This window comes from Sarcophilus harrisii, chromosome 5 (assembly GCF_902635505.1).
Source record: "Sarcophilus harrisii chromosome 5, mSarHar1.11, whole genome shotgun sequence".
NCBI lineage: Eukaryota > Metazoa > Chordata > Mammalia > Dasyuromorphia > Dasyuridae > Sarcophilus > Sarcophilus harrisii.
Window position 1 is genome coordinate 142,218,964 of NC_045430.1, and position 26,236 is coordinate 142,245,199.

General features: G+C 31.7%; 1 protein-coding gene across 5 annotated transcripts in view; it reads right to left on the minus strand.

The window, feature by feature from the left end:
- The window catches only part of CD36 (CD36 molecule), an 81,546-nt gene that overhangs the window by 3,469 nt on the left and 51,841 nt on the right, over window positions 1-26,236 (minus strand). For all 5 annotated transcript variants that reach the window (XM_003771461.4, XM_012550915.3, XM_031938674.1 and 2 more), the window contains 10 exons: window positions 24,326-24,470; window positions 21,735-21,914; window positions 20,998-21,089; window positions 17,018-17,064; window positions 13,600-13,669; window positions 10,280-10,467; window positions 7,810-7,928; window positions 6,272-6,345; window positions 3,438-3,492; window positions 787-951 (listed from right to left, as the gene is read on the minus strand). In XM_003771461.4, the coding sequence (XP_003771509.1) occupies window positions 787-951; window positions 3,438-3,492; window positions 6,272-6,345; window positions 7,810-7,928; window positions 10,280-10,467; window positions 13,600-13,669; window positions 17,018-17,064; window positions 20,998-21,089; window positions 21,735-21,914; window positions 24,326-24,470 (1,135 nt within the window). The remainder of the gene's footprint in view (window positions 1-786; window positions 952-3,437; window positions 3,493-6,271; window positions 6,346-7,809; window positions 7,929-10,279; window positions 10,468-13,599; window positions 13,670-17,017; window positions 17,065-20,997; window positions 21,090-21,734; window positions 21,915-24,325; window positions 24,471-26,236) is intronic.

Genomic DNA, 26,236 nt, shown 5'->3' on the forward strand with positions numbered 1-26,236 from the left:
AAACCTGCATTTTAAGAATATCACTTTAGTGGCTCAGTGGTAAAAGCATACAATGGTAATAAAGGGACTTTACTTTGTAGGTTTGTACATTTGAGTCCTTTGGTTTTGGATGAGATAAAGGGAGAGTAAGCTGCCTCTCAAGTATAACATCATATCTAATATATGGTGACCATTTGATCCTGGGGAAGTCACTCTATATCTCAGGACAATCTTGAGGAATACATGCTATTATTTCAATTTTACAGTTGAGTTAATTGAAAAATTAAGTGACTTGCCCAGAATCACACAGTTAGTAAGGGTCTGAGAAGAGACTGGACCTCAGATCTTCCAGGCTGCACCACATATCCATTTTATTAGCTAACAACAACTAGTAATATTATATTATAAAGTTTGTAAGGATTATTAAATAATCTCATTTGATCTCAATAACATTGCAATATAGTGAGTTCTTTGTCAGTAGAAATTTTCAAGCAGAAGTTGGATGGCCAGTAACCATAATATCATAGAATAGGAATGTTTATATTGGGGTTGTCCTATAGAGCTACTAAGGTGTATTCCAACTCTTCAACTCTAAGAATCTATGAAACTATGCCTTCTCTACTAGTTACTTTTTTATCTAAAAATTCATCAAAGTTGTAGAGTAATTGAATGATGGGTTGTTCACACAGAAATATTCACACTTTTAGCTGTATGAATCTTCTTTTGAATACCATGAAAACATTGAAGTTAGTACTTATGCTAAGGCAACAACAATTTTACATTTGTTTGGTTTATGAGAATACTTACTTATTTTATTTTTTTTGACCTGCATACACAATATGCAATCATGGATGCAACAAAGGTCACCAGACCAACGGCAAGTAAAACCATTTCTACCATACCCAAGAGGTTTATTTTGCCAGTTACTTGTTTTCTGAACATTTCAGCTTTCTCATCACCAATAGTACCAGTCTGAAATTAAGACAAAGTACAATTACTTATGAAGAAATAAAACAAAATAATCAACATTTGACAGATATTCCCCTCTTGGATTCTTGTGTTTGTGTATTTTAACAAACAAAGGTATGCATGAGAAGCTTTAAAAAATGTGATTAATAATTAGGATTTATCTGGGGCTAATTCAGCCCAAAACAGAAAAAAAAAATGGATTATGATCAAATGGCTCCCTAGATTAAGAGGAAATCTTATATCCATGCCCTAGGTTTTGCCTAGTAAAAGTTTTTACTCTTTGTGGATCAAGGCAGACTTGAGATAAAGATATGTGCAAAGTGCATTAAATCACTGATGTAGCTTCACTTTTTTCATCCCATTTGCTTTTTCTTTTTCAATAATCTTTCCCCTTTTGCAAGTAGTTACCTCCTCAAAACTCTTGTGTCTGCCCAATTCTCTTTTTACAAACAAGGTCAGGACTGAATGATTAGATTTGGACTAGAGCATGAACACTGAAAATCAGTGAATTATAACCATTCTTCATGTTTGATTTCATTAATCTTTCTTTATTCCCAGTAAGGCACTTTGATAATAATAGTGATTGATTATTACATAAGATTCTAGCCACTAGTAAGACTGATCAGCAGCTAGTTGTACCAAACTGTCAGTAGCCATTTGTTCACCAGTATCAGAAGGAAAGTTCAAAGAATTTTTTGGTTCATTTCCAGTACTGGGGCCCCAAGTATTTATTAGCTCTGTGACTAGTTGTCTTGAATGATTACAAGATGGTATCCAAGTCTTTTAGCAGCAATATGTCCCATGATATTTGTAAACTTGTCCTTGATTTGACATTAGCACACAAAATGTGTTTTAGCATGACGAAACTTAACTAGAACCACTCTATGAAAGATGTAGAATTTGCTTAGGATCTGTTGCCTATTGCAAGACCCTATATAAGCAGATGCTTGAGATAATGAATTAAAATAATCTTAATGGTGCTGATTGGCAGAAAATATTGTTATTTGGTTGGGATAAAGGAACATTTATGTTGCTGTTCATTTTGGTCATTTATTAAAATAGAAAAACACAGGCACTCAGCAGCAAGAGACACAAAGAGAAATTCCATTTAAAATAACTATAGACAAAACAAAATATTTGGGTGTCTACCTGCCAAGACAAATTCAGATACTATATGAACACAATTATAAAACATTCTTACACAAATAAAATCAGATCTAAAAACTTTGAAAAATATCAATTGTTCTTGGGTAGGCCAAGCTAATATAATAAAAATGACAATTATACCTAAATTGGTCTACTTGTTCAGTTCCATACCAATCTATCTGCCAACAATTATTTTATAGAACTAGAAAAAATAATAACAAAATTAATTGGAAAGAACAAAAGGTAAAAAATATCAAGGTAATTAATGGAAAAAACCCACAGAGGATGGCAGCTTAGCAATACCAGACCTAAAACTATATTATAAAGCATTAGTCATCAAAAGCATTTGGCACTGGTTAAAAAATAGAGTGGTACTGGAAAATAATGTTGGAAACTTGGCATATATCTACATCTCACAACACATACCCCCCCAAAATATCAAAATGGGTACATGATTTAGTAATAAAGGGTGATACCATAAGCAAATTAGGAAAGCAAGGGAGAATTTACTTATCAGATCATTGAAGAAAGGAAGAATTTATGACCAAAGAAAAGCTAGAAATAATTATGAAAGGCAAACTGAAAAACTTTGATTACATTAAATTTAAAAGTTTTTGTACAAGCCAAACCAACAGAAACAAAATTAAAAGGGACGTACAAAGCTGGGAATTTTTTTTTATAGACAATGTTTCTGATAAAAGTCTCATTTCTAAAATATATAAAGAACTATGCCAAATATATAAAAATGCATGTCATTCCCCAAGTAATAAATAGTCAAAGGATATGAACAGGCTATTTTCAGATGATGAAATTAAAGCCATCTATAGTCATATGAAAAAAAAAAATTCTCTAAATCACTATTGATTAGAGAAATGCAAATTAAAGCAACTGTGAGGTACCACCTCACACCTCTCAGATGGGCCAAGATGACAGGAAAAAATAATGATAAATATAGGAGGTGATGTGGGAAAATTGGGACATTAATGTATTGTTGATGGGGTTGTCACATGAACCAACTATTCTAGAGAATAAATTAATTAATTAATTAAATTAAAAAGAAAAAGAAAAACAAGCTTAAGTACACATGTGCATATGACCATCCACAGATAATCAGTGCTGCCTAAATTCATTAGCATGCAAACACATTCAAAAATAATAAAACATATCCAATCCCAAACCTTAAACACATCATAAATAAAGAACATATTTTGAAGCAACTATAGGAAGAAAAAAGGAAGGTTTGGGGAAGTATTAAGCTCACAAAGAGAACTGTCATTAAAATACTTCTTTTACGAAGAAAAATTCTTCTGACTTTTAGTAATTAATATATTCAAAATACTTACTTCATTAAGCCAAAGAATTGGGACAATGTAGTGTCGTTTCAGTTTACTTAAAGTTCTGTGAAACAATGGAAAACATAGATTTTTAAAAATTGAATTACGTATTTGGTTCAACCATTTATTAACTATCTTTTATATGTAACAAATTGTATTAAGACTACACAGATGAAAACCAACAATTCTTATCCACAAGGAGCCTACCATCTTCTATGTGAATTATAATCTGTACACTAAAACTAAGAGTTAAACAAGGTATAGTATAAGAGAAAAATGAGAGATCTGGACACAGTATCCTCAACAAATCTGAGGAGGTGGGAAGTTAAAGGGCAGGGAAAACCTCTTAAAAGAGGTGGTACCTGACTTACAAATGAAAAGGAAGAGAAAAATTTCAAAAGACTGACTACCCAGAGGCACAAACTGGCATGTGAATTTCACAGAACAACTAATAATTCATTTCCCTAGAATATCTTCTAGTGTATGAACAAGTTTAATGATCTTGACTCAGCTTATAGAGGCAGATATGAAAATCTTAGGGACCGGGTACCTGTTCACTGGTGATACTTATTTGTTTTGTCTTATAGGGTTACCAAACATTTCCCAAGTTTTTGTGATCTTTTCCTTGACTTTGTACTGACTGAGAAGAAAGAGAAAGAAAAGCTATCCCATGAGGCTTTAGGGGAAGGAAGAGCTATCAGTCAAAGATTTTGCTTGCTAGTAGGAGAGGATATAGGAGACATTCAGACTATAGTTCAAAAGTTAAAGTTGGGACATCATTTGAATTGCTGACTAAGGCCCAATTCAGTAAAAACTGTAGATGGTAACCTATGACCAGAAGCTGTAGGAGACCTCAGTTGTGTGACAACTTCCTGGCCCTTCTTTGAGAACTAAAAGATAGAAGAAGATTCAATTACTGTCAAGACCTTACCCTTCATCCCCACTTTCTGGTCCTTCTTCCTCCCCACTCCTCTTAGAAAAAAAACAGCAATAACAAAAACAAAAAGAAACCAACTTAAAAAAAAAAACAGCTTTAACTCTCTGTTCTTTTCTCTTGCCTTCTATAGAAGGGAAGCCTCTGACAGAGGAGTTTCAATTTCTCTATTTCACTTTATGATACTAAAGATGCTTATATAAATACTTTAAAGCTGATTTAAATTTGGTTATCATATGAATTATTTATAATGAGAAGGATGAATTTCTACTTATAAAGAAGATTCTTAAAAATACAATATATACATATACATATATTATATATGTATATATATATACATATATATGTATATATATATTTTTTTTTATTTTTTTTTTTACTTAGCGATGCTGGACTGGGACCATTGTCAAAGAGATAGTTCTGGTGTTCTTTTCTCTTAACTTTCCTTTGCAAGGGTATCTGAGTCTAATAGAAATAGGTCCAGAAATCATAACGAGGTTCATGAGCTGGAGAGAAAAAGTATCTTTAGATTAATGGGCTATAGGTGTCTGGATATCTTTTAACTATATCAGTCAACAAGAATTTTGGTACATATTATATGCCAGACATTATTTTAGGAGCTTTCACTTATCGTTGAGTCACAAGTTGAAAGCTTAGCCCAGTGAGAGGGAGGAGACAACCTCATGAATGTGTCTTTAGTGTAAGATGAAAGGCAAAACAGTGAATTAGTCAGCTTTAAAAAGAGCCAGCTTTAAGCTTTTAGGGCATAGGCAGCTCCTGTCCTTGCTTATTACCTGTCCAAATAATTAGATGAGTAACCTAAACTAGGTCTGGAAAGGTGAGAGCCTGATAATGGAGAGTCTTAACTTCTAAAGAAATTTGAATTTTACCTTCTTGGCATTAGGCAGTTATTGAAGGTTTTGAGTAGAGGAGGGAAAGAAGTATCTAGTCATTAAGAATATTATTTTGGCAGTGATATGAAGGATGACTAGAGAAAGAAGAGACTACAAGCAGAGAGACTTCTCCAGATGAAAAGTGATAAAAGGCTTGAATCATGGTGGTTGCAGTATGAGAAAGCATGAAAGGTAAAATGAAAGCTATATTGTAGAAATGTAAGGTAATAAAATGTGTGAGGAAGCTGCAAGAGGAGAAGGAATTAAAAGTTTCTTGCCTGAGAGTTTTGCAGTGCCATTAATAGATGTATAGGAGTAGGAGTAGGAGGAAGTTTAAGAGAAAAGTCAATTCAATAAGACAAAAAGTTTCATGGGATAGCAAGAAGTTCAAGTGGAGATGCTCAACAGGAACTGAAAGGTACAAGAACAATATACTTAAGAAGGGTTTCGTAGATTTTTCAAAATCCAATAGTTTAAATATTCCTTGTTTAATTTCCATTTATTGCTTGTCATACCTGTACATCTCAATTGTTTGTTTCAATTTTTTTTCAGTCTTGTCTAACTCTTCATGACTCTACTTGGAGTTTTCTTACTAAAGATACTGGAGTGGTTTGCCATTTCCTTCTTCAACCCATTTTATAGATGAGGAAACCAAAGCAAATGGTGTTCAATGATTTCCCCAGGGTCACAATTAGTAAGTGTTTGAGGAACTCAGGAAGATGAGTCTACCTGACTCCAGGTTTGACACTCTGGTAGATAGATACACTATACCATCTAACTTCCCTGTTTCAAAAGTTTGAAATGTGTCATTTGTGCTCCTTAATGCAAATGATATTGAATTACTAAGTGAAAGCCATTAGCAAAATAAGCAAAAAAATAGATCTTTTGGTTTTAAACTAGATTACATTTGAAGTTTGACCTTTTATATAGATTTAATGTTCTAGTTCCTTTGGTCTAATTACAAGAAATTGTTTTTTATTCATGCAAAAATTCTAAATAAGATACAGAAAACTTACTCAATTTTTTTTACTGGTTTAACAAGTATGTTAACCTGTAGTCGTTTTGCAAATTGCAAAGTAAATCCAGTGATCTAAAATGAAATAAGAATGAAATAAAATTACCTATCTACATTTAGATATTGACCATCTAGAATATATGACAAGATTTCTTAAATGATAATAATAATAATAATCACATAACAATTTAGAGTTTGCAAAGCACTTTACATGTGTTATCTCATTTGATTTTCACAACCTATTGTAAAATACGTTTACCTATTTTACAGATGAACAAACTGAGACTATCAAAGGGGACTTTGATCTGCCCAAAAGTTCATAGCTAGTAATTCTGAGTCAGGATTTGTCTTCAGTCATCAAGTTTAGTATTCTATCATAATAATCCAATATGCATAAATGTGTATATTTACATACATACATATATTTATATTCATACATGTTTGTATATATAGATACACACATTCTCTCTCTCTCTCTATATATATATATATGTATTCACATATATATCACTATATGTGTATTCATACTCAGAGAACAAATCAGCATCATGTTTATAACAGTAAGATATTATTCAATAATTTTCCATTTCATAAATTGGATCACAAATTGGGTCATTAAAATAACAAAATAACATGACTAATTCTAACATATCTTTGTAAGAGAAATTGAAAAGTTGGAAATAATGGCAAAGTAGAAGGCTTATGATTTGCATTGTTGGATCATGTGCCTATGTTGCTGAAATTCTTGAAATTTTAAGGAAAATATTATTTCTGATTTGAACCAAAAGAACTGCCTTGTAAAAGTTTGTCTACTTACAAATTAAGATGAGATTGTCTTGATACTGTATAAGCTTATCCTAGATAACAGAGATAGAGGACTACCAGAGACTCCAGAGATCACCTGATTTTACAAATGAGAAAATAATTCCTGGGAAGTTTATTGACTTGCTCAAGTATTAAAGGTAGGATTTGAATACAGATCCTTCAACGGCATTGTACTATGTAGAAAATCATAGCTCATTATTAGTAATTATAATAACTTACATTTTATAGAAGGAAACAAGGCACACATAGAAAACTAATTTTGGAGCCAAGAAGACTTGGTTAAGGTCCCACTTCTAATATAATCTGGCTTTGTGAATAATAATGAAATCACCTATCCAGTTGCTATTCCAATCCTTTCTAAAGCTTTTAAAAGTACTTTAGAGCTATAATCTCCTTTGATTCTCAAAATAATGTTATAAATATCAAAAGTATTAGAATCTCCATCTTACTAATGAACACAGTGGGTTCAGAGATGTTAACTGCCTTTCTCAAACTCACAAGGCTAATCAAACTCAAATCTGCCTTCAGGTCCATTGTCTTTCCTATTATAGCATGATTCTCAAAAGGGGATCATAAAGAAAACTTTTTAAATTTAGAATGGGAGAACAGGGAAAATTTGAAATGAATTTCAGGTAAGAGGGAAGTATATGTTTATGAGTAAAAATGGGTTTTTGAATATTATTCTAATCACACAATCATTATCCTTTTTCTTACAGGTTCAACATCCAGGTATGTCCGATGTTCTTCTTCATTTGGATTTAGCCCATCTATAGGTTCTGGCACATCAGGGCTTGCATGTAGAAAGTGAGGAAGTGAAATGTACACTGGCTTTTCTGGAAGAAAAGGTAAAAAAAAAATTGATAAAGCCCTTTTAAACATCCACAAAAGCTGTCACAAAATAAATAGTTGAAATGGAAAATATGCTTTTCCTTCTAAAGCTAAACTAATAGAAAAAAAAGTTAAACATAAATATCACATTAATTTAGAAGTGTCATGCTAAGACCAAATATTATAGAGTAGGTGGAATACTATGCTCTGAGTCAGAAAAACTTAAGTGGGTTCAAGTCTTATATTTCATGCCTAGAATATAGGGATCTCTGGGCAAGTCACTTAAGCTCTTAGAATCTTTAGGGAACTCTAAGACAAAAGGTTGCAGAGACCATACTAATTAACATTTGTAGTTCTCTACATGGATAAATTCACAGATCTGGTCAAATAAAGGAAAGGTCCTTATACAAGATGTGAATTGATGATAAACAAGTTGATGTTCATATTTCAGTGGACCTACAATCGCATCTTTGTAGATACACTCTTCCAAGGGCACTTGGAAAATAATATGATCTATCTATGCCATTTCATTCTTTCCCGTGATTTTCAATGGAAAAATGTTTTTTTCAGGTCACTTGGAGATAGGATATAGGAAGTTGGGCAACACTTCAGTTATTTCCTCTTCCCCTATTCGATTTTGGACTCAATTCATTAACCATTTTTAGCTTTTTTCCTAGATAGATGAAATAATATATTAATTCAAGGGAGTGATTCTCTAATCACACACATATCAGCCAGAAAAATTGTTATTCATCAATTTTCCTTTCTTCTAAAGACTATTAGGTTGATATCTTCCTGTAAAAGTGGATCTCATAAGCATTTTAGGACTTGATATAATTGATGCAATGCAATCTATCTCTTCCATTTAAACTGTCCATCTTTCAATGTAAATTATAACAATGTAAACTTAAGATGAGAATGTTTATCCTACTTTGACACTTTGCTTGACATCATATTCAGATTTTCAATGAAGAATTATTTCAATAGCTATGGTTTTGAAAGAATTTTGTATATGGAAAAGAGACATTAGAAGAGAGAGAGTCTTGAGAACATTTGCTTGTCAAATATTGTTTAAATAAAAATATCCTACTAATACATATCATATTTTAAGATTTACAAAATATTTTACAAGCATTACCTTATCCTCACAACAATCCTGGGAATATTTCATTTTATGATGAGGAAATTGAAGCAGACAGATGTCTGTTTCACAACATGAAAAAGGATTTGAGGCCAGATTTCAGCTCAGGTCTTGTAACTCCTAGACTGGGGATATATTCCCTATGAAATCTATCTGCTTATATTGTAAATTTTTTTCAGTCATGTCTGACTTTTTTGTGACCCCTGGCAAAGATACTGGAATGGTTTATTATTTGCCTCTGCAGGTCATTTTATAGATGAGGAAACTGAGGTGAATAGGATTAAGTACCTGCCCAGGGTCTAAGGTTGGATTCAAACTAAATATTCTTGACTCTAGGCCCAGAATTCTTCCACTGAGCCACTGAGCTACTCCTCTAACCTCAATAATACAATGAAATGTCTTCTCAACTCTTTCAGGCCAATGTTGGAGTATGATGATCTGGTCAGCTATAGGAAATCCCCATTTCCTTCTTATTTTCAATCAAGGATATTAGTTTACATAAGTAGATCATCATGTTATCATTCTCATGATGATTTTATTGAAGTAAGAAAGTAAGGAAATTAATCACTATGCAATTAAAAATAGTAAATCTGAGGTATTTTATTACATCATTTGGCATTTTCCCCTTTTACAGACATTTTGAAAATTTATCTCTCAATGCTTTAAATCACATCATTTTCCTAAATTTTCTAACTAATTTTATTTTTTTCCCCAAAGGGCTAATTACTTTCTTATTTAGCACTCTAGGGAAAGAGATTTCACTATTCAAATATGATAAGCTGTAATACTCTCAAAAATGAAGCTAATTTTAAAAATAGTCTTAAGTCTAAATGATCCATGAAATTATAGTTTAAAGAATGAACAGAGTGGGAGGGGCAGGAGAAAAAGATAAAGAAATAGCTTAAATGGAAAAGGCAACCCAGGAAGAGCAAGACATTATTCAAAGAGTTACTTTCATTTTACTCTCATCCTAAAAGGGACATTAAGTAAGCAGACAACCATTTACCTAATAGTAACTACTCATTTTCATAGAATTTAGGAATCCAATTTTACTTGTAGAAACTTGCCTTCAAACAAATATTGTAAGTACTATTCTCTGTATATTTTAAATCATTTTATCCCATTAAATTTTGGAAATTTTAGATATTCTGAGAAAAAGAAAGTAAATTTTGGATAAATAGTCCTATTGATTTATAACAGTAATATTTCACTCACTTCCTTTGCAACTGCTAATGTCTAGAACACCAGCTGATGTGCAGTTGTTTGAGATAACTTTTTCCGTGCAAAAGCAATCATTATCTGGATTTACAACAGGAGATGCAAAGGCCTTAGATGGAAGGACAAATCGGTAGACCGGGATCCCTTTCAGATTGATCTCAGTTTCAAATTCAGCATAGATTGACCTAAAAGTAGAAAACATTTTGCTTTGTTCCAGACACATTTGAAATTCACTTTGCGGATGTTTTTATATTTCTTCATACCCTTGACCCTTGATTAGGGTAATAAAATTCACTTGTGAAATTTTTAAGCTTTGCCTTACCCAGTGATGATAAAATGTAGTTACAAAATGTTACAACTTTACTAAGAATGAGAACCTGAAAATGAACTTTTTTTTTTCTTCTTATCAAATATGAGAGGACATTTCAACATTCTGGATTAGAATTCTGGTAGGAATTGTTATGCTTTTGTCTATATAATGAGCACATTATTTTAATGCATATGTTCAGGACAAAAGTTGTTTAGGGGAAAGTGCTGATTTTTTTAAAAAAGCAATAAAAAATCTGTACTATAATGCCAGCAAACAGTTTAACAGAGCTCCTTAGCATTTATGAAAAACCCTCTGAGGTACCTTTAAAAAGCATGTTTTTGGACAGTTAGTGTTTGATTTAAAATAATAATAATAATAATAATGGTAGGTTAAGAAAAGAGAAAATAATTTTCTTTTAAACTGTCAGCAGATAACATTCCTACTTCTGAAATCAACATAATCCACTTTAAACTCCTTCAGCTCTCTCCCTTAAGCAGACCATATTTTTACACATTTTCTTATCTACAGGGAAGAATGTATCCTCTGTCAATGTTATTACCTCACCCTCAATAACAGATTCCATCTACAGGAGTAGATTCTAACAATTCTTCTCTCTCATGCCTTAGTCAATTTCTCCTTCTTCATAATCTCTTTCCCCTCCATTTGCAAATATGCTTGTTTCCCTCATCCTAAAAAACCTTGCCTTTATTTTTCTGCTTTCATTGCCAACATTTCTTGAGAACATTATTCTATGTTCATCACCATTTACTTTACACTTAGTCCTTTAATATCTAGCTTCCAACCCTATCACTAAAGTGAAATTGTGTTCCCAAAGGTCAATAATCTCATGTTAGTTCTGTTAGTGCCTTTCCTCCTCTACTTTCCAGAGGTATTTGACCCTGCTGATCAAGCTCTTCTTGTTGATGAGTTCCTATCTTGTTTCCATGGTGCTGCATGATACCAAGTTTCCATCTGCCTCCCTTACTACTTTATTGTTTCATTTGCTCATATTTCCTTCCTCTTCTTACCCCCAAATATAGACCTAAGGATTTTTGTTTTTTGCTTATTCCTTTCTCTCCACCCCTTCTTTTTTATATAGTACTCCTTTGGAAATTTCATCTGTTCTCATTTACTCCAAATATCACTTTGTTCAGGTGATTTCCAAATCCTCATCTTTCTCAACAGTATGATTTCTAATCACCCATTGGCCACTCTCTAGATCTATACCCAGAAAACCATATTCAACTTGCCCTAGGGAGAAGGGGCATTCTTTATGACATATCATGTAAATTTGTCTTTTGTGTGTGTGTTTAAAGTGCCAATACAATGGCAGAGACACTGCTTCTCACAAACTTGGGTAGATTTCTAAACTATCTTTCTGCCTCCAATCCACTTCTATTCCCAATATATTTTTATACTATTTCCAAGTTGATCTTCTCATTCAAACATCACCCCACTCTATGAGAAAGTTTAATTGTATCCTATTGATTAATAATTTCGATTAATCTTTTTACTTTAGCATTCAAAGTTTTCCTTTGTCTGGTTCCAGATTCCTTTAATCTTGTTGTATAAAACATCATTTAATGCATTATCCAGTTGTTATGATTATGGTTAAGTTATCCTTGGCTTCTCTTTAAATATTCATGCTTTATCATATTTTGCCAAAAGTATAATATTGTCCCATTCTCTACCCCTAAAAATATCTATCCAATGAAATCACATATATATACTCTTGGTTGGTACCTGTCCCTCGTAACTGGCATTAACTCCCTTATCACCTGCACCCACTTCTTAAAATCCTTAGTTTCTTAGAGGCTAAGCTCATAATTCCTTCTATGTGAAGCCTTTCCAAAATATTTCCCAAATTATCTTGCATACATTTTCTATGGAATTTGAATGTACAAACATATGTACATGTTATCCTTCATTGACTAGGATGTAAGCTGCTTTAGGACAAGGTTCATCTTTTTCATTTTCCTCCCCCCCCCCCATAGCTAGTCCCTAACATGTACCTAATAAATGTTTTATAATTCAGAAAATTGCTCCTCTATGTTTTTTTTTTCCCCTGAGGTAATTGCCCAAGGTGACACATCTAGGAAGTGTTAAGTGTTTGAGATCATTTTTGAACTCAGGTCCTCCTGACTCCAGGGCTGGTGCTTTATCCACTGCACCACCTAACTGCCCCCTTTTTTATTTTTTTAAGAAATGGATTGCTGAGTACCTAGTTTGAGATAAGAAAGGAGATTTGATTCTATATTTGGAAATTATAGTGATGTGAAAACAAAAGTTATCAATGAATGTTTAAAGAATAGATATAATTCTTTAAAATTTTTCAAGATCTAATTTCCATGTTTTTTCTTTCATGAATTTTCCCAATTCTCTAAACCAGTGAACAGTTTTGCCCCAGATGTCTATAAGCCTTTCCACCTTTCTTTGTTCTAATTTGTATTATAGTCATACATATATGGGTCTTACTTCTCCTACTTCAATGCAAGCTCTTTGGGGGCATGGATGTCTTATCTATGAATTTTCTATAGTGCCTTTCACAGTAATATCTATATCATAAATGCTCATCATATCTTAATAGAAGATACAAAAGAGACAAAGACAGTCTGAGTTCATGAAGCTGGAAATGCATTGATCAAAGGGAAGAATGGAAAAGCAACAGTGACCTTGTTTCAAGTGACCCAAAAATTAATCTTTTGTGTCCTTTGAGATTAAATACACACAGCTGACTCCCCTTTCAAACAGTCAAGCAAAATCTCTAAAATTCTAAGTCAAATAATATTTATTGATTTATTAGAAACTAAGCTCTATAGGAATTAAAAACTAAGACAGAATCCATAAGAACAAACTGCTTACAGCAATCTAGCAGAAAAGTATAATTATAATATGTTTCCTTAAATGGGACCTATTAATATGGTATCTTTAACTTTATATCAGTTTATTTGGGAGAAAATTGAATGTAATTTTGAAATGAACTTCAAAATAATTATCTCAGTCTTACCTGCAAATATCAGAGGAAAAGAACCTCAATATCCTGGTCTTCTCCACAAAAGGAGGAAATGAGGCTGCATCTGTTTTTAAAACAATAGAAAGATAAAATGGAAAACTCATCAGATTTTTTTCTGGGCGTAATATTATGTCTAGGCTAGAAAAATCCTGTTATAGACAAAACCTAAATTCATGTGTTTTCCATGTGTGAATCAATTTTATCTCCTAATAAAATGAAATGAAGAATTTTTAAAATACATGGAAAAATCATGATATTATCATAAAAATAATAAAAAAAACTAGCTATTTGTGGTTGTTTACAAAAAAGAAAAAAAAAAGCCATGGAGAATTTGTTTTATAGTTATTGGCTCACTGAATAAGCATTTTGGCTGCCTCAGGTTTTACCCTCGAAGTTACTACATATTATTGTTTAAACCACACAGAAAAGAACAAAAACAAACAAACAAACAAAAAACATAGGAGTCTATATATTCACTCCCAAGCAGTAACTTAGATATTTATTGACAAGTTACCATATCCAAGGCACTGTTTGTAAAGTGGATACCCATACTTACATATGTACGAACTTATATAAAATTATACATAGTATAGGAGAATCTATTCATTATTTTTGATCCAAGAAATCAGTCTTCCACTTAATATAATGCTATCGTCTAGATTGCACACCATTTAATAGCCATGATTAAAGAAACATTGACCATTAGTCTGGATTTTTCCTCTATTTTTCCCTTTCCTATCTTCACTCCAGTGTCTAGGTTTGGAAAATATTAAAGTAAATGATTCTTTGGCACAATAGGAAACAATTAGAAATGCTTTGTGATTTGTACTTTTTCTGGACACTTTGGGGAATAGAGTTATATAATGGCCTTCTCAATAACTATGCCTAATTAGTAAAAACAAATTTAATTGTTATGATATAGGAAGAATTGTACACCAAGGAAACAGCATAATAAATCTCTAAAAAGATTCTTATCACATTTGATCATTTGACTTTCCCATTAGATTATTTAAACTCATTGAAGAGGCCAAGGGTAAATATCTTCAGTGCAAGAATGGCTGCTGAAAACTTGTTTTCTTAGGTTTGGGTCCCCTAAGTGTTGTTACTAAGAAAATATCCTTCAGGGATTTAGCCTTGGTCCTCTGTTCTGGCCCCATTTATCTCCGCATCTTTCTCATGTTATCCTTATATTTTTCTCTTAATTTTCTAGTACTTCTGTCATTCCATGTTTAATAAAGTCAAAGTGCCCCTCAACATGGAAAAAAAAATTGTATCTTGCTTTGTTTTATTTTGTTTTGTTTTGTTATTAATGGAAGTTTTCTCCTTTAGAAAAAAAGAAAAAATGCTATGCTATTTAAAGATGATGCAGGATACTTTCTATTTTTATATTTGAAGAAATATAATTTTAAATGCTTCTAGTCAGTCATACTGGCCCCTGCAAATTTCATTTACTATGACAATTTGAACCAAAACTCAGAATGTTTATTGGTATTTATTGTAATAGCATGCCTATAGATTTACTATAAGGGCTAGATTGAGATGTTAATTCATTAGGAGGATGTGAATAATTGAAACAAGGAAAACTAGCAAAAGAAACTAGAATCATTATTCAAAAAGTTGAAAACTTCAGAAAACCAGGCATTGAAATTATTGTCTACAAAGAAGAGAAAACGCAAGTGTTTTGCGAAAGTGATATCATAAAACTCAATACTTCCTTATTCTTATTTTGTTTCAATTAAGTTAAAAAGATTTCATTGTTCTAAGGAACTCCTAACAATATAGGTTGACCCCTTCACTGAAGTTTTTAAATAAAAAAGTTGCAAGAAATAATATGTTCTGGGACTTAAAGTTGGATCATTCTGGCTCCAAGGCCACTTCTCTATCATGCTGCCTCTGCTTAGAAATTGGATAACTTTGTTCTTTCTTTGCTCTCATATCTCATACTTTACAATGACTACAAGATTATAGGATGAGGTTTGTAACAGAAAGAAATTTCAAAGCCTCTCATTTGAAAGAAACAAACACTAAAGCTCAGGGTAGGGAAGTTTATCGAATTAAATAACAGAGGCAAACTCTGAACCCAGGATTTCTGACTACAGAATGAATATAATTCACACTGAACCCTGATAACTCCCTCATTATGAATAAATCTTGGATGTTAATTTCTTTAGCAATAATGCCCACTCATTTTCCTAGAACTGAAATTTTTTTTTCTAGTTCCTAATGCCTTATACAATTATGTTACTTCCAGTTATCATCTCACACTTTGTTACTAATTATCTGACTTCCCTGTTTACAGAGGAGTTGAAGATAGTTTTGAATGTCCAATTTTAATATATCTCTTACTGGATTAAAATTGGAAATAAATTTCTTTACATTTTTACTCATTCTCTTTCCCATGTACCTTCTTTTGTCATTTCATTCATTTTCCCTTGATTTCAAAATTCAGGTAGAAACATGTTTACCTTTCAATAATTATCATAATTTCTAGTTTTTCAAGCCCATGTTATTGTTTCTTAAGTTTTTGCAAGAGATATGAACAGAAAACTGGAAAATGAGTGGGCGCCCAACAATTGGAGAATGGCTGAATAAATTGTGGTATATGAATATTATGGAATATTATTGTTAGCTAAGAAATAATCAGCAGGATGATTTCAGAAAGGCCTGGAGAGACTTACATGAACTGATGCTGAGTGAAATGATCAGGACCAGAAGATCATTATATACTTCAACAACAATACTATATGATGATCAATTCTGATGGATGTGACCCTCTTCAACAATGAGATGAACCAAATCAGTTCCAATAGAGCAGTAATGAACTGAACCAGCTACACCCAGCCAGAGAACTCTGGGAGATGACTATGAACCACTACATAGAATTCCCAATCCCTCTATTTTTGTCCACTTGCATTTTTTATTTCCTTCACAGGCTAATTGTATACTATTTCAAAGTCCAGGTCTTTTTGTACAGCAAAATAACTGTTTGGACATGTGTGTATACACACACCAACACACACATACACACACACACACATCATATTTACCTTATACTTTAACATATTTAACATGTATTTGTCAACCTGCCATCTGGGGGAAGGGTTGGGGGGAAGGAGGGGAAAAGTTGGAACAAAAGGTTTTGCAATTGTCAATGCTGAAAAATTACCCATGCATATATCTTGTAAATAAAAATCTATAATAAAAAAAAGAAAGAGATATGAATAGAAATGTCATCTACTCTAACACTTCAACATTCTATATTATTGTTATTAGAGGATTCCCTCACATTTTATTTTTTTTGAAGGACTCAGGTAAACCTATGTGTTCATATAGGTTTGAACCTTTGCATGCCAATATTGGATGGCCAAAATATTAAAATAATAAAATTCTTTCCATGAATATTCATCCTTACCTGTGCCATTGATCATGTCACAGTAACCTGGCCAATATGAGAGATTCCTAGAACAGAAGATATTCTAATGAGTTGACATAGTTAACTTGTGTGTATTTCTTTTGTAAAAATATTTCATACTCAGTGGGGAGATCTGTGGGTGGTAGATTACAGAATTTTAACTGGTTAGGACATATAATACTTAGAATAAGCAGGCAGATTTATGAAATGGTTGTTACTTGCATTTTCAATTACAGTTAAAAATATGAGTAAAAAGATGTGAAAGTAAACTGAATCTGTTATAAATCAAAGTGAAAAAAAATTAGACAAACTAAGTTTTTCAAAGTGAAGCTACAAAGTACATACTTTCTATTATTTCTCTTTTTTTAAACCTCACAGTGAAGCTATAAGTACACACTTTCTACTGTTTCCTTTTTTTTAACCTCACAGTGAAGCTATAAGTACATACTTTTTACTGTTTTTTTTTTTTAACCACTATTCTAACTAGGATGTTTTGCAGGTAAAACAGAGAATTATTTTGTACCTATATAAAATAAAAAGACATGCACAATACAGAAACTTTATTTTAACATATGTGCAATGCTTTATGTATTACATATCCACTTTTGTTTCCTTTGGTCAGATCTACTAATTCTACTGACAGAAAATTTTCTCTACCAATGAAGATAAGATACCACTTTTGAACTTAAAGTCTTAGATAGCTATCTAAAAACTAAAAAATAAAGGGCTGAACCCAGGACAGTTCTCTACCACATAACATTTCTCTTTTTTCCTATATTCCTTTAATTTTCCTGACATTGAATATAAGATTCAGAGATGGAAGAAATCTCAGAGACCTGAGATTTCCCATTTGTTTAATGTAATCCTTCCTTTTTGTTAAATGAAGAAACTGAGGCCTAGGGAAGTCAATGAACTTATCCAGAGATAACAGAGCTCATATTATCTTATTTCTCTGAGATATTAACACCTTAAGTAAGACTAATATCAATGTATGTAGCAACAATTGATCACTTGATAAACACTGTCAAATATGAAAGCATATTATCTGAAAAAAAATTCTTTTTCAATGATGACAAACTTGCATTGAATAGGCCAAAGTTTGGTCCTACTTTTGTTAAATTGTCTTAGTCTGTTGACCCTTGTATAAGTCACTTATTTAATCAAAATTTTCCTGACTCCATGATGTTTAAAACAATATTTTCCACCTTACTCAGATTAATGAATTAAATTTATTTTAATATCTGGAACTGAAAACATATCCTTATTTTTAAAAGGAGTCCAAATATTTTCTCATTTCTGAATATTCTTTCACTTTACTTTCAAAATTCCTTCACAAATTGCTATTTATTGGATAAAACACATGAGGTTATTTCCCCATGATGAGCACAATGCAAAGGACTCTCTGCCTTTGATAGGTTCAAGCACTAGATAACTGACTACTAAAATAGTGATTTAAGGGGTGAGGGAAGAAGATGAATTTAGATTGGTGGTTACTTACACATGCTAAATTATTTTCTTACTCATTTTTATTCCATATTTTATTTTCAGAAACAATTTTTCTAACTCTATAATGATCTATTAAGCAGGGGTAAATTGTTTAAGGGGACAGTTAAGTAGCTCAGTGGACAGAATCCTGGGTCTGGCAACAGAAAGACCAGTTCAAATCCGACCTCAGACATTTTCTAGCTGTGTGACCCTGGGCAAATAATTTAACACTGTTTGCCTCAGTTTCTTCATCTATAAAATTAGCTAGAGAAGAAATGGGCAAACCATTCTAGTATCTTTGTGAAGAAACCTCCAAATGGGATCATGAAAACTCAAATGTGACTGAAACAAATGAACAAGAAGTTGCAAGGAAAATTTTCATCTCACTGAATCTAATCTTATGTCACTGTATCTTCTTTTTCTTCTTGTTTTTGTCTAGTTCTTCCATGTGTAAGCATAAGTCTAATTTCTCTTCCATATCAAGATCTTTCTAATAATTGAATATGCCCATTTTATATTCCCTGCTTCCCCAAATTTTTATCTTTTCTAGTCTTAATAAATCATTACATGAAAACTTGGGAGTCTTCACAAGGCTGCCTCCTTGTTGGTTAGTATCCTTTCTAATGTAACCCAAATTTCCAGTGAAATCAGGAACATTTTGCCTGAGACTCTGCTAACTGTTAGAAAGAATGTTATGATTCTTTATGCCTTTGTGAAGGATAGAGTTAGTTGGCAAAAGAGCTAAGAGAAGGAGAAACTTTTTTTTAGGATTACTGACAAATGGGGAGAGAAAGAAAAAGGTTCATGTGGCCACACAGTGGAGACCAGCTCCTCATCACTACCCTGATTTCCACCTTGCTCCATAAAGACTGGATAATTTTTCTTTGGCTGAAATTAGGCTCTTTTTTAAGTGAGTGTGATTTTTGCTTCCATTTGAATAGCTCATTCACAGTTGGGTATTTGATGGTATATTCTAATCTAGTATTTTCCCCCTTTTATTTGCAATCTGTTTAAATAAATCAATTGACTACTATTTCTGAAGGTCTTTGTTTGAACACTCATTTGGCAAAAATGACATGCAGATAAAAGGTTTAGGTGTCTTTTTCCTTAAGAGATAGTGGTCAGGAAAGTATTCCATACCAAGGAGGCTTAAGTAAGCAAATAGTAAAATTCTATTCTGGTATTTCTTTTCTCAGAGGAGAAGAAAGAGGTCATCTTTGTAGCTCCTTTTTATGTCACTTTCAAGAAAACAATTAAAATATCCCTTCCAGAGATAGAAGCAAGATTCTAGACATAGGTAACACTGTCTCCCCTGAACTTTTCAACACATTCTTTATATTTACTTATACAACTTAAGTACACTTAAATGTGATATCCAAAACTGAACATCATATTGCATTTGTGGTCTGACTGGGTCAAAGTATAGCAAGACAATAATCTTCTACACACTGAGCCCCATATTCCTCCTAATTTGGACTAAACTCAAAGTAGGATTTATTTGTTGTTGTTGTTTGGTTTGCTTATCATGATACATTACTGATGCATATAAGCTTTCAGTACACTAAATACTTCTCTCCCAGATTTTTCTTATATGAACGTAAAACAACAAAAACAACAGGATTATATATATATGTTTCCCTGGAATATATACATATATAAGAATATATTTATGAATATGTATGAATTAAAACATTTAACTAATAGAGTAGAAAATATGGAACAATTAAGTGACCAATTTCTTTCTTACAATTATATTTCTTAGCTAAATATGAGATAAGAAAAGAGAGCTGTATTTTCTACCTCCAAAGTTAAATTAAAATATATAGAGAGAGATTACAAATGTGCTTATAATTCCTAATCCCTTTTCATACTAATTCTATTTTTGGTCAGTCAAAAGAAGATATTGCCTTATTAATATAGAAATATTAGGTCACTTTCTCATAATTGAGCTTTATAAACTTTTCATATTCTTTTTGGGCACATCTGGCAATAGGAAGAAGCCCAAAGAATAGCATTTCATCCATTTTTTCTTAAATACAGAAAAGAGAATCACTTTATAGGCAAATCTAACCTGTCAATCATATTTGGTTGTACAAGTCCAGAGTGGAAGAATAACCTTTAGAGATTTCTCAGTGGTAGTATTCTAGTTAAAAAAAACATGATAATTCACTCAATCATGTTTAATCACATTCAAGTTTACTTTAATGCCAACAGATATATCCTAAATTTTTTATGGTAATCTCAACAAAGTTTAAACCAATTCACTAGCTTTTTTATGTAAAATAAAATTAGCTATTCCATTTGATCTGTCTTATTTACTTGGCTATTGTGATAAAATAATAAAAAAAATCAGATTCAACCCCAAAATTAAGTACGTATTTAGAAAAAAAATAATTAGCTTTAAAAGTTCCCAACTTAAAACACTTCTCAAAATGTTTTAGATATACACAAGTAAAAACAACAAGAAAAAATTAAATCAATGAAAAACCACATACTTTTTATCTTTATAAGTGTCAATTATGGCAACTTTGCTTATGTCATCTTTTCCACTGAAAACTTTGTAAACTCCATCTACTGTATTGTTGTACTGCAAAAAAAAAAAAAAAAAAAAAAAAAAAACAAAAAAAAGAAGAGATATCTGTTTTTGCAATGAGTCATTTTTAAAAACTGTATAATGATAGGGAATAATAATAATATAATAGTAACTTTTTATTTGATATTCAATTTAAGATTCAAGGTCCATGGGCTATTTAATTTAAATATAACATTCTAACAATCTTGAAAAAACTAAGTTCTGAAAATTAAATAACCTTTTTTAGTTTGGAAAGCAAACTAATTGTTTACTAGTATAATGAAAAAAGGAAGAAATAGAAAAGAACTGTCAAGGAGGCTGTACACAATAAAAGTTGATAGGGTAGTATTTGAATTAACAGTTGAAATGAAATAGAGAAAAATGACCAATTATAATCAAAATGGTTTCAATACATGATAAAGACTATATTCACTGTTAAAACAAAAGGTTCACTTGAAAATACCAGCATAACTTTGATCATTTTCCTGGGTTTGTGTCCATTTCCATTATTTTAACAATACATTTTTTTCTAAGAGGTCTTAAAATATTTATGGTATTTGTTCTCTTAATAATATAAAATTACAAGTCAAAAAGAAAATATCTATCAGTTTTCTTTACCCATCCAAAAGGCATAATGAACTCTGAATATTTATTACTTACAGGATAGAAGACACCAACTGTGGTATCAATAGGGTAGGGAACCAAACTTAGGAATGGATCTTTATAGCCCCACAATAGTTCTTTTAAGGTTCTGACTTGGAACATAGAAGATTTGGACTTTTTGATAAATGAGTTTAATACCATCTGGACAAAAGCATTTGGATACAGAATGGGTGCAGCCTGTAAAAAAAAATCAACAAAGCATGTTATAATAAACTTTAATGGAACTGGCAGCCTTTATTTAAGACTACTGCCAAATCTTGCCAAGATCAAAAGATTTAAATTGCCAAATCCACTGAAACCACTGCTGTTTGAATAAACATAACTAACAAGAAAGCAGAATATTTTAAGCTCAATTATTATCACTGTTTGCTCCAGTCAGTACAATTCAATGCTTTTATAATCCAGCTGGTCTGGTGATATGAATTCCCCCAAATGATCATAAAAACAACAATGACAATGACAAACAAAATCAACAGTTTTGATTTGGAAGTAAGAGAAGGGAAATTGAATTCATTTTCTGCTACTTCCTACTTATATAGCCTTATGTAGGAATCATTATCCTCTTTAGGCATCAATTTCTTTATTTGTAAAATGAGACAGTTCTTCATCATCTGTGACTCCATGCATTGATATTTATGATAAAATTCAATTAAGCAACCAAGTTAAGATAATTTTGATATTATAGACATTGATATTGCCTATGCTGCATTGTCTTGAAAGGAATTCCAGCACATTATCACACTAAGAGTTAGATAATATTTTGTAACTCACAGAAATATTAGAATTACTCTTATGAAATTAAGACATTGGGGAATGAGGGGGAGTAACTTCTTCCCTACATAGAAATAACTTTTGAATCGAGAGAAATAATATCTGCAGATAACACTCATCTTCTCAAAACTTTGGGGAGAGAACATGGCTTACTTTTTTTTTTTCAAAAGTGGAAAGAGCTATCTTGTGAGAGAGAGAATTTGATTTATTGTTTGTTTGTCCAGAGAAGAAGACTAAAGGCAATGTGCAGAATTAATAAGAAAGTAGATTGGGGCTTAATAGAGAAAAAAACAATTTTTAATAAAGTAATATAACTCCCAAATGGAATACCCTCTCTTTTTGGATATTGAATTCACCCATCATTATAATTCCTCAAACTAAAACAAGATGCTCACTTATCACACGTGATTAGGAAGGGATTCATTTTGGGGTAAATGGTGGGAGGAGTGTGACCAGGAATCTAAGATTCCTTTTGATTTTAGGATTTCAAGGTAGATAGATTAAATAGATTAGATAGATGCTGAGATAAATCATGATTTGCTTAATGTTCCAAATTAGAGAACTTAAGATTCAGACCAAGTATGTTAACTGTTAGACTAAATATTGAGATTAACATATTATAACCCAGTAGAAATCACAAAAAAGACAAAGGAAATAAGTTCCCTGTCCTGGGAGAAAGTAGAAGCTATAGACAGTCTTATTTTTACCCTATTATCTCCTTCTATATTTATTACAATAACCTTGTAATTGGCATTTATTTTCTTTTGATCTAGTTCTCATACTAACTACAAAAGGATAATTAATAAAGCTATTATTCTTCTTTCTACTTTCATAATTTTAACTCAATTTAAAGTATATTATTAGTTTTATAGAATTAGGTCATAACTCCTGATCCTGGCATTTAATATTCTCCAAAACTACACAAATTTTATTCAATCTCATCTTCTACTACTGTCTCATTTGAGCCTTTAAATCCACCCAGAACCTAAACATATCTTGCAAATACTCTTATATTGTTATTGTTGTTTTTAAGCTTAGTCATATTTAAAATCTACTTCCAAATCCCATGATGGTTCCCTATCAAAATTCCAATATTATGCACTGTCTAAATTTTTAAAAATCTTGGTGTCACAAATTAATACTTGCAAAGCTTCAATTGATCATCTTGTTCAAACAACCTCATTGTTACATCCTGGAATATAACACCTAAGGCCCAAGGCCCAAGGAAATTAAATGACTTGCCCAAAGTTACCACAATTCAACAAAATACCTAAATACTTAAATATTTGCAAATAATAAAAAGGAAATAAATCAACACATTGGTAAAGCCCCAAATAAATTATTATTCCATTTTGAAGCTTGAATTTATTTTTTTCCCAATCACTTGTATTGCTTTTTTTGTTTATTTGTTTTTTCCCTCCGAGGCAATTGGGGTTAAGTAACTTGCCCAGGGTCATACAGCTACGAAGTGATAAGTGTGCAAGATCAAATTTGAACTCAGGTCCTCCTGACTTCAGGACTGGTGCTCTAACCACTGTACCACCTAGCTGCCCACTTGTATTGCTTTTTGAATTTCACATACTTTGATGACTCCTTTTACAGATTAGTATTTGGGAATATATAATACTCATGTGATGGGCAAAATAAGATTAAGAATTGTTTTTGATCTGCTTAAATTTATAATAATTTTGACAAGCTGACTTTAATGGAATCTTGGAGATTTGGAAACAAATTGTATTATTTTTCATTGCTACATCACACACACACACACGCACACACACACACACCCTGCCCCATCCCCATCCCAACACACGTACTGCCACAGCAAGATTGAGGACAGTAAAGCTGTCATCTTCTGACCCAACTGACAGTCCACGTTCAAAGATGGCACCATTGGGCTGCACAAAAGAAACTGTGTTATCTGCATTCTGAGTTAGATTTTCCTTGGCTAGATAGCGAACCCTGAAAAATAAGATAAAAACCTAAAATAGTTTTATAAGCACAAATTATAATAAATGCAATGTTATAATCTGCTAAGAATATAAATAATTATCAATTTTACATGTAGAGTAATATCAAGGATAAAAAAAACTTTTCACATGAATTTATAATTATATAAAATACTAGACTTTGAAGATTAATTATATACTTAAATGAATTTCTTTAGATATATGTTGAGACTCAGGAGAGGTAACTTACACAGAGTGAGCAATTAATTAATAATAATTTAGTAGATTTCGTGAGTCTTTGGTTTCACTTCTTAGTTAACCCTAATAAAGCAAATTTAAACTTATAAAGTAATGTATAAAGAGTCATAGTTCATCATCTAATCACAGGTTAACTAAAATATTTATCAGACTTGTTTCACAAAAATACCTGGTTGCCTACATGGTAAGTCTGGTTATACTTTTGTGGGAAGAACTATACATTAAGGGTTAGGCCAAGTAAAAAGAGAGACTTTTATAAGTTCATATTTCTTCTCTTTTTTGTCTGGAAATAGCTAATTGAAAAAGAAAGGAGAGTTTGGTCATATCTCTAAGCTATAACTATATACAAGGTGACTCCTGCTCCCATGTTTTATTTCAAAAAGATGGGGATCAAAATGATCTTTGTCTACACTTTATTTATCCACAATTTGACTAGTCCCTTCAAAAATAGAAGATGAAGGGGAATGTCAAAGGAAAATATGTAACTTGGTGGCTAGGTATGGGAAGGAAAAGATTGAAGACCAAGGGAAATTTTCACATATTGAGTTAAATTTTATGAGTGAGAACTTAAAATTTCCTAATTTTTTTTATTCTGTTAAGAATATAGATGCTTGTAAAATGAAAAAAAAATTCTTGTAGAAAAAAAAATATTTTGTGTTTTACCATAAAGCACAAAATAAATTAATTAGATTGTCATGGCTATCACAACATCTACTTTATGGAAAAAGTGATTATTCTAGACCTAGCAATACTCAAAATTTGTGGGGTTTATGCCTAAGGAGTCAAAGCCTCGTTTTTCACTCACGACATTTACAATATAATAGAATTATATACTCTCCAAGACTTTGAAAAATCAATAGAGATAATATATTTACTATTTCCTTATTAGAATTTCTATAAATTATTTAAAAGTGGATCATGCTTAGTCTTTGCTCTATTCCAGGGTTACTTGGATTTTTGACAATCATATATGTGTAATTATTTAATAGCACTAGAAGTGTCTATGAATATTATGGTATCCATGATCATTTTTTTACATGCTTTTTAAAAGAACACTTTCATAACAGTAATGATTTATACACTAATATGGCTGTTTACTGTTTTTATAATTACAAAACCTAGCCAACAGATGGCACTCTTTAAAAGAAAATGCTGGAATGAAACAGTTTTTCCTAATTTCTAGTTTCTGGAAAAAAAAAATTGTAATTGGATTATATGGATTTGAAGGCTAATATGCATTTTATCTATGTTTTATCAAAGTATGAGTTCAAAAGGAAATGGTAAGCATTGTCCAAATGCAAATCATTGCTTTTAATTTTTTATTTCAAAGTTAGAATGCCTTAAAGAGGATTTGAATTATATAAAACTTTTTATAAAAACTAAATTATGAACTAGATGCTAGAGAACCTTAAGAGGTTTACAAAAGCATATCTTTCTGGGCCTACATGTAATGATGATTTGAAGGCAAAGATATGAAGAAGAATGACTTTTTTTTTCCTAAAGTAACTTCTAATCCTAAAT